General features: G+C 40.9%; 1 protein-coding gene across 3 annotated transcripts in view; it reads left to right on the top strand.

The window, feature by feature from the left end:
• EPHA6 (EPH receptor A6) overlaps positions 1-13,138 on the top strand; it is a 410,680-nt gene that overhangs the window by 311,775 nt on the left and 85,767 nt on the right. For all 3 annotated transcript variants that reach the window (XM_071564170.1, XM_071564161.1, XM_071564178.1), the window contains one exon: positions 7,968-8,153. In XM_071564170.1, the coding sequence (XP_071420271.1) occupies positions 7,968-8,153 (186 nt within the window). The remainder of the gene's footprint in view (positions 1-7,967; positions 8,154-13,138) is intronic.

The raw sequence follows: 13,138 nt of genomic DNA, 5'->3' as shown, positions 1-13,138 counted from the left end.
TTGGCACAGTTATTGTCCTGTGTTCTCAGTCACTGAGGGGGAAATTAGGCCAGAATTCCTTGCTGTGGGGGAGAAAAGTTCAGGATGTGGAAGACTGAGAAAAAAAGATTCTCAAATAAAAAGCAGGAGGAGTGTGAGCAGAGAAAAGGAGAGGCTGGTTTGGGATAGGTTTTCCTGTGTGGAGAAGGATCATTGGAAGGGGAAATTCTGATGGAGTATAGACAGTATGAAAGGTGATGGGAACTTGAAAAGCAGGATGAATGGAAAAATAGCTTCATGGTCTCCTCCTATATCCCTCTTTGTCCAAGTGGAGAAAGAAAGGAATTACATCTGAGCAATTCTTTTAGACTATTCTCATCTGTGGAGTGTTCACCTTCAGCTGAGAGCATCTCACTGGGGTTATGGGCCATTTCACACAGGAGTTCCTTAATCCTTAATGTATATTGCTCTTTTTTCCCTGGGGGGAATAACATGCCCCTTGTGTTTCCAAGGATCTTGCTTTTGTACATTAACTGTTACCCTCTTGCCTAAGGTTTGGTTTAATTGTCAGGTTTTTCTGCTCAGGAAAATGATGTGCAAGTCTTGCCACACATTGACTTTTGGCAAGTCTTTGTAGGGCTGAAGGCTCGTGGCTTTAAAACACACCTTTGAGGCTGCACAACAAAAGTGAAACACTTGGAAGGAACAGTCTGGTAAGGCTGTTTCTTGTCACTTGGGTTCTGACCATTGTTGAGCAGAACCTGAGACTCTTGGCTCAGTTTCCTGAGGACTTGGAGAGACAAGGCTGGAGAAAGCCCTTCCAAACTTACCTCCCTAAAGGATGTCAGTGCACGGCTTAGGACCAACATTTCTCACAGTTATAATAACAAATTAAAACAAAAATCCAGCCAGACAGGGAGGGTCTGGAGTTGCTTTGGTACATCCCATCCTCTGTGTTGTCCCCTGCACTGTCAGTGGCTGAGAAGCATTTCTCAACCCCCACAGGAGGGGAAGTGGCAGAGCTAAAGGTCTGTGTCAGAAATTTGGATGAAGTAGGAACAGAATCCAGCTCTGAAATGTAATTTTCCTGCAAAGGAATTACACTCCCTGTCTTTATATGACACAGTATGGATATTTCTCTGTGTCCTTAAGGTGTTAAAGTGACTCCCTTTTGGAAATTGCTGTGTTAAAGGTGCTCACAAGACTGACTGCACCTCACTGTCTTTTTATTTCTGGAGCATTATTTAGTATGTTCCACACTCCAGTGCCCATCTTTGAGCCACTGGGCTGTTTTTTCACTTAATAATTAACTTTTTTACTCTCTTAAACTTCAATGCCATGAAGAAAAACAACTGAAATAATTCACAGTTCAACAGACTTATATCAGTTACATCTTGTAGAAGGGATTCAGTGGGGAAAAAAAGCTTATTTTAATTTACTCACAGTGAACCCAGCAAAGAAGTCGTGCTAACAAGGATTGTCAGGAAAATTACTGATATAATGATCTGTGATCCTTCCTTTTTATCTTTTCTTCACATTTCGCTCTAGAAAGGAGGAGTATTTTTCAGTTGAGATCCCTCATTTATTGATCTGTTCCTACACTGTAAGAATGGAAACAGCTTCAGTGTTGCTAAGAAGTGTTTTATGCACTGGAAAAAATGCCATGTAAATAATGTACCAGAAGTGAAGCCAGACCTGTTAAGAGACAGGGGAGAAAAGTATCAGCCTAAGAGAGAAAATTCTGTTTCCCTTTGTAGTTCACATCACTGGAATACTTTGACATGATTTATTTTTATGCTTTTTATTTTTTCTAAAGTCACTTGGGCATTTTGCCACCTTCAAAAATATTCACCCAGCAGGATTTGCAAACTATTTGCTATAAAATTTAAACCTATTTCCATGCAGGGAAGATACAGGTGAAATACCATGAGTGAGGCGTGGAGACTACAAACTCTTACACAGTTCTGCCATAGCTGCTGAGGGACATAATTTATCAGGATAATCCGCAGTCCTAAAACTGTTTTATGCATTCTCTCTAATTCTGTATTAAGCATTTCAACCGAATATAAAATGGATTTCTTATCACAGGAAAATTACTTTAAAATTATGTTTAGAATTTTCTCTTAAGTGAAACCAAGAATCAACATCTTTTACAAAATGAAACATCAATATCTTTCAAGAATCCAGTTGCCAGATATATTCCTTAAATTTGTTCTGTTTTAACATTTTATTTTGGTCAATGATTTTGATTTTTAATTTCTTTAGCTTTAATTTTTTCAAAGAAAAAATTATTTCCATTCAAGAACTGAAAGGTTTCATTTCAAAAATGCCTAAGTGAAAAAATTGAATATATTTTGGGAAAAAAAATAAATTCTAGCATTTCTGGTCATGGAATTTTTAAAACTGATCTTCTTCTGAAAGCAGTTTCCAGATTTTTTTTTCAGTGGAATAGTCAGGTCCAAAGCCACCAATTATCCCATTTCTGATCACAGCACTGTCAGAAGTTAAAATCTGACTTGCCTCAGGTGCACCTGCACCACAGACTTGAAAAAGAAAGACTTTCTATTTGTTATTTTTGTGTTTCAGCCTCTGCTTAGGAGTGCAAAATGTAAGAGCCTCTGGGTGTATTTCCCTCCTCACCCTCTGCTGTGCAGAGACACCTGAATGTTCACAGGATACTGGGATTTCTCTGCAGTCATTTGTTCTCCTTTTTACACAATTAGGTCTGTTGCTTTGGTGCCAAATCCCCGTAACATAAAGGTGGTATTACATGATATAAAAAAGAGGAAAATACCACTCTGGCTGCTCCAAATAATGATAATTTTCCCATCAGATGCTTAAAAAAAGGTTTAGAGAAAGTGGCAACAAATGGTCAAACTGAAAAAGCAGCAAGAACTTCAAGCAGAAACAGCAGATTGGAAAATAACCTTTAGTGGTTACAAAGATCCAAATGACACTTGGCCTGCAACAGTCAAAGATTTCAGAGCCAAAATAAATAGATAATGTCTCTGTGTTTATTAATAGATTTAAGAGACTTTGCTATTGCAAGATCATATCATTAGGCAGGTAGGAATAAGCAAGCAAAGCACTGCAGTTTAAGAAAGGATGCTGAGCTCATGAGATTTGAGGCAAAGACAATGAATTAGTGCAACCTCTGTTAAAATCCTTCTCCAAGCCTCCTGGCTGACTTCGAGCTGATGATTCTGAAGGCAACCACAACATTCTGGGGAGACAGTTAATGGAAACTCCCACTCTGACATTGCTTTTGGTGTTCCAGCACATCTGCAAACACTGAATTACTGACCTTTTTTCTGGGGCTTTGGTCAAAATAAAGCGAACTCCATACATAATTTGCCAAGTCCTCTCTAAGTTATTCAGGCTTTACTTACTGCACGTGTAGACACGAAATATCTGCATTAGGCTACAGATTGCTGCCCCTGAGCAGCTTCCCATCATCTCCTACCTTACATCTGCTTCATCTGAGAAATAAAACTTCTTTTTTATAGACCTTTTGGTTGAATGAAAGGCTACCCAGTTTAATAGCTGTTAATGGTCTCTTTTGTTGGTCTTCAAATATCTTCTCCTGATGTCTGGGTTCAATCAGGAGGGTAAAAGGCAATATGGGAGACAGTTCCCAACCAAAATACAATTTGTAGGTTGATAAAAAATTCATAAATTCATAATAATAAGCAGATTACAATACAAAAGGTAAAACAGGACCTATTTGTGTTCCCTGCTTGGCTTATTTTTCTTCTGATAACATCAACTGAATAAACATGTATTAATGAAGTTCACATTCTAGAAATAGTTATATTGAAATGGTGGGATTCTCTTGTATTTAATCTACTCCTTATGGAAAAATTTTAGTATTGTTTAATTTATTGTTGCATACTCTTGGATTCAAAACTCTTGGCTGTTTGTTTTTATCACTAATATTAAATATTCCATCAGGTCTCACATTGGTTGTGATCTTTGCAAGGATCACCCTGTGCCTTTTTGCCAGTGCCCACAATTTGCCATCTATTCATTAGTGTAGGTTTTCTTCACATGCTCCATTTCAGGGACTCTGATGTTGAGCTTCTGCCCCTACTGACATTTGATCATGTTATTTGAGTCTGTCTTGCCCATGACACTCTTTTCTGCCCCATCACTTCTTCCTGTTTGGTTTAAGGCTTCAGCATCTCTTCAAGAAAAGAATTCCCAGAGGTACTTTGTCTTAAAATAAGTCTCTCATTTTCTTGTTTCAAATGTTGCAACTCATCAAGGAAGAGACCAACTCTTCAGTTTTTCCCAGAGAGTAACTATATTCCTTTTATCATCTAAACCTCCTGCTGGTTCTCCCACAGGTATAATGACTGAAATGGGAAAATGTGTTTGGTGCTGTGACCTTTCAGTTGTACCCACAGCAACTCTCTGTGCTGCCAGACATTTGTTTGCATCCCGTGTAGCAACATCAGACCCCTCAGTGCCTGACTACTCCTATTCCACTTGAAACAACACACGTTTTCTGACTGGATGAGAAAAGGGATGTGTGGTTTGCATTTACATTTTCTGAAAACTAAACAGACAGGGAGCTCTATTTTTTTCCCTAGTTATCATCGGCCTTTTCCCTGGAGCAGGGAAAGCTGTCGACTCCATTGACATCTGGCTCTCACTTTCTGCTCATTACACTCACAGCCAGGAACCTTTGCTGCTGCAGGGGCAACATTTATCTTGTTTATTTCCAGACTTGAGCAATGAGACTTAGATTCTTAGCTTTTAAAAATCCCTTTTGCTGAACACATTCCCCTTTGACTTCAGAAACACTGGAAATTCTTCATGTGAACCAAAGCCTTGGAAAGTTACTCTGGGCTGAGATCTTGTCAAACTCTCGGTGTAAATAATTCAATGCTTTAAATTTTATCATTGATCTCCATCTAGTCTAAAGCAGAACTAGAAGTTATTGCACACTCTTTAGGGTTCTAAATGTAGGAACTGTGTCTGTTCTGGGAGCTGATGATCCCTTACTGCCTGTTTGACATCATGGCACAAAAAAACCTGTTTTTCTATCCAGGTTTTGAATCCCAGTATCCAAGGGGAGGGAAAATCCTTCCCAACTTTACAAATCATGCACCCAAAAAAGGTAAAGGGAACAGGTCAGGGAGAAGACACAATATTCCTTCCCCTGCTTTAGATGTTGTACAGATAATGAATCTTGGAATTGAAAGTCCTCCTTCTGCCTCCTTCAGTAGAATTTATTTAAAACCACTTAGTGAACAGCCTTTTACAGTCCCCGAGGGATGAATGCCATTATTTATGAAATTCTGAAGCTGTAGTACTCTTGTACAATCTTTTAGTAGCAAAACAGTTTATTCTATAACCCATGCTTTCCAAATTATTTTAAAAAATAAGATTTTGCAGTTCTGCAGGTTTATTGATCACATTTCTTTAAAAATCTGGATATTAAGGCTCTGGTATTTTTGCTTCTTACTGTGTCATCAGGAGAGAGACATTGGAATTTTTTCTCATTTTAGGCATTTAAGTTTGAAAAAGCAGTAAGGTGCAATAAGGCCATGGCTTTGGAGGTGTGTTTTGGCCCTGCTGGATAAATCAGAAGATTGATATGCAACATTTCCTTCCAAGCATTCAGGTTTGGTGACTTTCTTTTATGGCAGCACTTCACAAGTCCAGATCACCTACTGCGTTTTCAGTGGCAGCACTCGGGCAAGAAAACTTTTAAGGAGAGCCTTCTAAAGGGGCAAAACCACGTAGGAAAAGCCTTACACAAGTTCCCCTTTTGTCCAAAGATTCCCAGAGCATTATCTGATGGCAGTGGCAGGCACAGGGTGGGACTCTGGGGACAGTTCTGTGCAGGGCTGAGAGCTCCTGGTCCCTGGGGGGCCCTTCCAGCTCAGCATGTTCTGGGATTCTGTGACATGTTTGTTATATTTGCACACATCTTGAGGGAAGCACATGCTCTGATTTATATTTGAAAATTAAGTAGAAATAAAACAAATTGGGCTAAGGGAGGGGGGATCTGTCTAAAGAAGACCTGGGACACTTGACTCTTTTCATCTGCTTAAGAAGCTGCTAATTTGTTCAGAGATTATGTTCAGCATCTGCTAATTGTCCTCTTGCACTGGATGATACCTCTGTCTTTGAAGTGAAAGGCAAGCTGTGAAACTGTTCTTTTGATCCTTCCACTCTTCTGGATCTTATTGACTAATAAAACTTTGTTTTGTTTTAGTGGAAGTGGCAGAACCCAATAAAGTAAAAGCTGTATGACAATATCCATTCTAATCCTGTAAGATCAGGGAGTTATGAAGTGAAGCTTCTGCCTTTAAGGTCTGTGTCTTCTAGGGCTGGTTCATACCTGAGGGCACATTGTTACAGGATAGAGCTTGCCTGCTTTGGTTGCTTTTCTTCTGTCCTCAGAGTTTAAGGAAAACTATTTCAAACACTTAATGGAGGGAGGTAGCAATTTATTTCCTCCAGTTGGGTATTTATCTGTTCATTACTCTTTTTTTTGGTTTTTAGCGGTTCTGATTCCAGAATAACCAGGGTAAAAAATTCAGTTTTGCTATGAAAGTTCCCTGCACTGAGAAGTGCTTGGAAATACTTTTGTGAATGTTGTTTTTCACTGACTGAATTGTGACTGACTGAAAATTGACCTGGGGGCCTCCAGGGGCTTTAAAAAATTTCTGAGTGACTTCAAGATCAAAGGAAGGGAAGTTCTGGCCAGGTGGGGGTTGGTCTCTTCTCCCAGGCACTCAGCAATAGGACAAGGGGGCACGATGGGCTCAAGCTCTGCCAGGGGAAATTGAAGTTGGAGAGCAGAAAAAACTTCTTTGCAGAGAGAGTGCTCAGGCATTGGAATGGGCTGCCCAGAGAGGGGGTGGATTCCCCATCCCTGGAGGTTTTTCAGCTGAGATTGGCCGTGGCACTGAGTGCCATGATCTGGTAAAGGGACTGGAGTTGGACCAAGGGTTGGACTTGATGATCTTGGAGGTCTTTTCCAACCCAATCCATTCTATGATTCTGTGAAAGTTGTGATTTCTGTAGAAACTCTGTTAGTAAATGTGTAAAGGGAATGCAAGGAAATAAATATTGCTATAAGTAGGTATTTTGGATAGATACATTGTCATCATTGGAATAAAAATCTAAGTGTCATTACATTTCCTCCTCATGGCTTCTCAGTTACGTTTCACATATATATTGACATCAGAGTTCAGTCCCAAAGTGTCGTTAATCCAGATGAACCTCCCCATGGAGGGCAGATGGTTGGGCTGCTGCAGGGACTGTGCAAGTTCCCACGACCTCCTGCTGTGGCTCGACAGGAAGGTGATCATTTGTTGTTGTAAGAAACAAAGTCTCAACCTCACAGGTTTTCAATTAAAGTTTATTATATGATCAAAGCAATTTCAGCGTGCTGGGTAGGGTGGACACAAGCATTTCTGGCCATTGCTCCCCGAACACAGAGTAACTCTGACATTTATTTAGTCTCTACATACATATTCATTCGACTCATGCACAAGCATTCTAAGTACATTGTTAAGCAGTTTAACATATACCACTATAGCTAAGTCACTTTTACAGCTCTAATGATAACCCCACCAGAAATTCTGTTCCCCTCAGATGTGGGACAGTTTAACTCTTCAACCTTCCTGTTACAACTCATGTGGTCCTTGACATAGTTACAGGAGATAAAGTGATTTAACACTATCCTGTTTATCTCTCCATGCGGGTGTAAGTTGGAATTTTTGTGTAATTGGCTGGCCATGTGTTTCTTCTGATGTCACTATTGGAGCCCCAATAACCCATTTGTTTTACTGACACAAATCACACTCATACTTCTCACGTGGTGAAGAACTGCTGAATATTTTGCTTTCCAGGGATGTGCTAAAACTCAGGGGCTTGACCATCCCACCCCCTTCTGAGGGATGTGTGAGGCTCATGAGTGTTTCTTTGTGCAGGCAGCGACTGATGTGACAATGTTCTCTCTGTCAAAGGTGAGTTTGGAGAAGTGTGCAGTGGGCGCCTGAAGACCCCAGGCAAGAGAGAGATCCCTGTTGCCATCAAGACCCTGAAGGGTGGCTACGTGGACAGGCAGAGGAGGGACTTCCTGAGAGAGGCCAGCATCATGGGGCAGTTTGACCACCCAAACATCATCCGCCTCGAGGGAGTCGTTACAAAAAGTGAGTTCTTCGTATCTTCAGTCAATAATTTCCTGCTTCTTTTCCCATTCCGTGTCATTTAATATCAGGATGAAGCATCAATGTCCACTTTCAATAGGGATTACAGTTTTCAGAAACCTTCCAAACCATGAAGGTGAGACTGCAAAGTGTGGGGCCATAATAGGAAATGCATAACTTATCTGCTTTGATTTTTGATAATCCTCTTGACTCTGAGATCAGTTCAGTGTGTTAAAACTTGGCTGTAATAATGCCAAGGCCATGGGTTCAATCCCCTGTGTGGGCCATTGACTGAAGGGTTGGACTCGATGATCCCTGTGGGTCCCTTCCAACTCAGAACAGTCTGGGATTCTGTGATTCTTCACTCAAGTGATGTCTTTGCAGGTTCTTATGAAAGGGACTGGAGAGGTTGCTTAGGGACAAGTGGAGAAAACCACAAATGTAACTAAATTGACAATGAAGTCAAATTGTCTTGAAAAATATCAGTTATAGTCTTCTTTTTGCACAAGTATTTATTTGGTGAAGGCTCACTGATTTTGGTACCAGAAGAGATGAATTTCCCATTTTAAAGGAAATAAAATGTAAACACTTTGCAACTTATTGTGCACTTGCAAATGATTTACTAAAATTCCAGAATAACCTACAAAATGTCTTACTCTTCATGACTGTTGCAGCTGCCAAGAGATACCCCTTGCCACTGAAATTTAACATTTTTAGTGTGTTGTGGACTTTTTTGAAATGCTGAAATATCTAGTGATCATTTAAGTATTAAGTAAAAAGACTTACCAATTTGCATGTAGTTTCTTTAATGCCAACTTCCTTCAGTAATAAATTAAAAAAGTTACATTCTTTTCAAACTTACTGTCTCAACTAAGCCATGTTGTTTGCTGATTTGCAATACTTATATTTTTCTTTTAAAGAGAAATATTGTGTGTATAAAACAATAATGTCCCCTTACCTTGCAGTAATTACAACAAACATGTTGTGAATAATTCCTGTTTTTTCCTTGTTGCAATATAATGTTTGGAAAACAAAAGTTACTAAGAAGAAGAGGAAAGTATAGCTCCTGAATTAATGCTCTTGGAATGGAATTTCAGTAGGTTTATGGAATGCCCTGCCCATGAAAATTGCATTCAGAAAGCAGGAACAAACAGCTAAGTCAGTGCTCCAGCATTAGTGTTTGTGTTTTACAGGAAAGGTGATCATAGACACCTGTAAGCCCAAAAATCATCATTTGCAGTTCTGTTCTTCCCCAAGGTGTCAACAAACTTTATTATTGTTTTGTAATGTTTGTTTAAAGGTAATATAAAAATAGTAGGTATTTCTGTTACAGCCACGCCATCCTATCAAAATATGCGTTTCTCAGGTACAAAATAAGCAGTGAAAGTTAGAAAGAAAATATTTTGGGGTCACTCAGGTTTTAAAAAAAATTTGAGAGCCATAATTATTGAATGAAAAAAGACTACATAAATTATCCACAAATTTCACCCCAAGCCCCAGAAAGTCCAAGTTCTATAAAGTGGAAGGGATGAGGTGGTGCAGCACTGCTGTGCTGCAGGAGAAGGCAGAAGGCTCTGTGTCTTGGGTTGAGCTGGCAAAATGCCAACTGCCCACATGGGGCACTGGCTGTCACCATGAGTCAGTGTAGAGGGACAGCCTTGGCCACCCCTCTGGTTCAGCAATGTCCAATAGACTCGATTGTCTTCCTCCTCCTGGCTGGAAGCAGGGCAGCCTCATTGCTGTTCAACATGTGGACAGCTTTTTACCAGCTTTCTTCTGGTTTGGTTTCCATACTTGAGCCTCAAGCATAGGAGTAGATTGGCTGTCTCACCTCTTCATGTCTTCCCCCTGGTCACATAAGAAGGACCACAGTTCACCACGTGACCCACAGTCGGGGTTTGCTCTTTGTCTGGGTAGAGAAGGAGTGAAAAACTGGTCTCTTGGGCTGTAAGGCCTCTCTCTGGACTGAGTGCATTCACAGTAGGTACAGTTGGAGCTGTCTGAACTCACAGAGACAGTCAGTGAAACAGTTAAAACAAACACCCACCAACAAGAAAACATTGTTTATATTCTACATTTACCAAAACAATGAGATAAACTCCTGATAGTTTACAAAACAATTAACAGGAGACCTGCCAAGCTGCCGGGACACCTGCCAATGTCCTTGGTCATGCCTGCATTCTCCAACATTTATCTGTCTTAGGTTGAGCTGGCAAAAAGCCCAACACAGAGTCAGTCTCCCTCCCCTTCCCAGCTGGGAAAAGGGAGAAAGGGATAAAAACACCCTGGAAACAGGCTTAAACTTAAACTAACTATATATGTATTTATACAGAAAAGAGAAAATTAAAAGCAAACTACAATATAATGCATAGGCAGTTAAGTGCCTCCCTGACATCCGATCCCGTCACATCTCAGAAGCTAAGCAGGGTCAGCTCCGGATTAGTACTTGGATGGGAGACCTCCTGGGAAATGCTGGATGCTGTAGGTTCTAGTCCTGAGGACTTCACTGGCACTATCCAAGCTCGCTCGGCCGTGGCAGATGAACCTCAGGACTTAAACGGTGGGGCCAGTTCTGCGCACACTGAGCCTCACCTAAAATCCATTGCACAGGCTGGAAGGGCACACCCACGTGGGGACAGCCCTTCCCAAATCTTCGTTCACAAAGCTGACCCACACACACACACACAAGTTAGAAATAACAAGAAATAACTTCCCACTCCCCAGTGAACACAAATTCTACCATTTTAACTACAAATCATTCCAGAGAACTCAATTCCCCAGAGACAGACTTAAGCAGAGAGAAGGATTAAGGACAAACATTTTACTCCCCTAAGGTAGCATGGTGGTGAGCCGGTGCTGGGCCTGGGCCTCCCGTCCTTCCTGGGATGGCACGGTGTGTCCTTCTGTGACCACAGCTCCAAAGGAACTGACCAAGCCACTCCCACACTGGCTCTTACCTTTGAGATGATGTCGGAATGTGGTATGGAATACTATTGGCTCAGCCCAGCTCAAGTCAGCTGACAGTCCCAGGCCTAGTCTGAAATCTAAAGCCTAAATTTAGGCCTACCCAGCTAAACCCATAACACTCTGCTTCTCTCCTTTTGGTTCGTCCTGAGAATGTTGCCTTGCATTTACACTACTGCATCTGTGGTGTTTAGAGAATAGCATGAGTTCAGCTTGGAGAAGAACAGTGGGCTTGCATTTTGCTAAATCCTGAGTCTGGAACTGCAGAACCCACCGTGGGACAGAAATTTCCTGTAACTAACCTGTGCACTGCAAAAGTCAGAGAGAACTTTTATTGAGTTCTTTATGTAATGGTAGCATGATTAAAAGGTGCTGTGTGCTGAAACTTGGATTAATAACAGCAGAAACTATTTATCTGGTGTGCATTACAGTTCCACTAACCCATAAAGGCACCTCAGATGCAGTAAATGTGATTAATCGATGTGTAATGCTGTTCCCAGCACACGCTTTGCTCTCTGTAACCATCAGTCAGAGCCCCTTGCTGTGGCTGGTCAGTATTGCACCGGTTTGTGAGCGCTGCCTCCCATTACAGGGGCATTGACTGCAGAACAAACAGAGAAGGGCTTGGGTTGTACTAAGCAGAAGTGCTCTCCCAAGTCAATAGCTATTGATGGGGCAGTAACAGATTCTCCTGCTCCCTGCAAGTGGGAGTGTTACCTCCTGGCACCAGCCAGGCAGATGGAAACTGTTAAATGAGGCTGCTCTCAAAATTGCTGTGGAATATGTACTGCACAGGACGAAAAAAGTGCTAAACTAAGCCTGCCTAAAAGTAGGTGTGAAACAGAGGTGTAATTGCCTTTTCTTATTGCCTCCTTTCTCATCTGTGCTGCCTGCAGTCCCTGATCCCAGAGAGCAGCAGGCACAACAGTGGCTGTGGCACAAGGTGTGTGGCAGCAGAGCGTTCATGTCAAGGGCAGAATGCTGGGAAATACAAAACCTGGATCTGATCCTTACCTGGCATTGCTAATCAGAAGGCACAGGGGAAACTTTATTCCTCTTAGGTTTGTTTTCCTTTGCCATAAAGGGCTGCTTATTGCCTTGGAAATGTATCATAGTGCTTAGGCATAAAGCACATATAAAAACATCCATGTTTCCCTTTCCAGCCATATTAGGTTATTTTGGGAACTCTTCTTGGGTGTGCTCAGGTGAGTTTTATGTCCTTGGCCAAGCTGCTGATATTTCATAAGCAATTATAAGAAAAATAACTTCATTCTCCAGTACAAACATGTGACCAACATTAAAACTGGGCTTTATAGATGTGTCTTCCACTTCCACACCATATTGATGTCTGGGTTGCAGATTTGCCATCAAAAGTCTGTAAAATAAATTAAAGCAAACATCTGACAGCACACCTGTATCTACAAAAGCCATGAAAAATGGTCTCTGATTATTGGAACTGTGCTAGAGGGAATCCACAGTGGAATGTGGAGTTAGTTTAGCTTGATGGTGTCTTACACAGCATCTTAATCAGTGCTATGTCAATCCAAAACATCAGTGAATGAGAGGGCTTTATTACATTCATAATTTCTTTGTTCCCCTCCAACTTTAGCCTAAATGGCTTTCAGTTGTTAAAAATTATTTATAAGGAATTGCTTGTGTTTCCAAATTGCAGTTCTGAAATCTTTATCAGTCACCTAGCAGATTAAATTAAAGGCTTTAATCATCAGGTTTCTTTTTAAATTATTGTATATTACCCACCTTATCCAGGAGGAAGGCAAAGCATGATCCTTTTTCCCTACAGTTTACTGTATTTGGCTCTTCATATCTGACCCATTTTTCAAAAATGCAGGACATAATGAATTCATTTTTCCCATCCAAGACATTGCACTCAGGCCCTTGAGCCCTTCATGTAATGAATCCAAAGTTGCCCTTTTCTCCAGCCTGTTAACAGGTGGCAACTATTAAATGGAGTTCAGGATTCATTTCAGAAGGTGAAACCTTTTCCAGTAGGTGTGATTATTATA

Source organism: Pithys albifrons, chromosome 1 (genome assembly GCF_047495875.1).
Source record: "Pithys albifrons albifrons isolate INPA30051 chromosome 1, PitAlb_v1, whole genome shotgun sequence".
Classification (NCBI taxonomy): domain Eukaryota; kingdom Metazoa; phylum Chordata; class Aves; order Passeriformes; family Thamnophilidae; genus Pithys; species Pithys albifrons.
The sequence above is the reverse complement of the archived record's forward strand: the minus strand, read 5'-3'. Positions and strand labels throughout refer to the sequence as shown.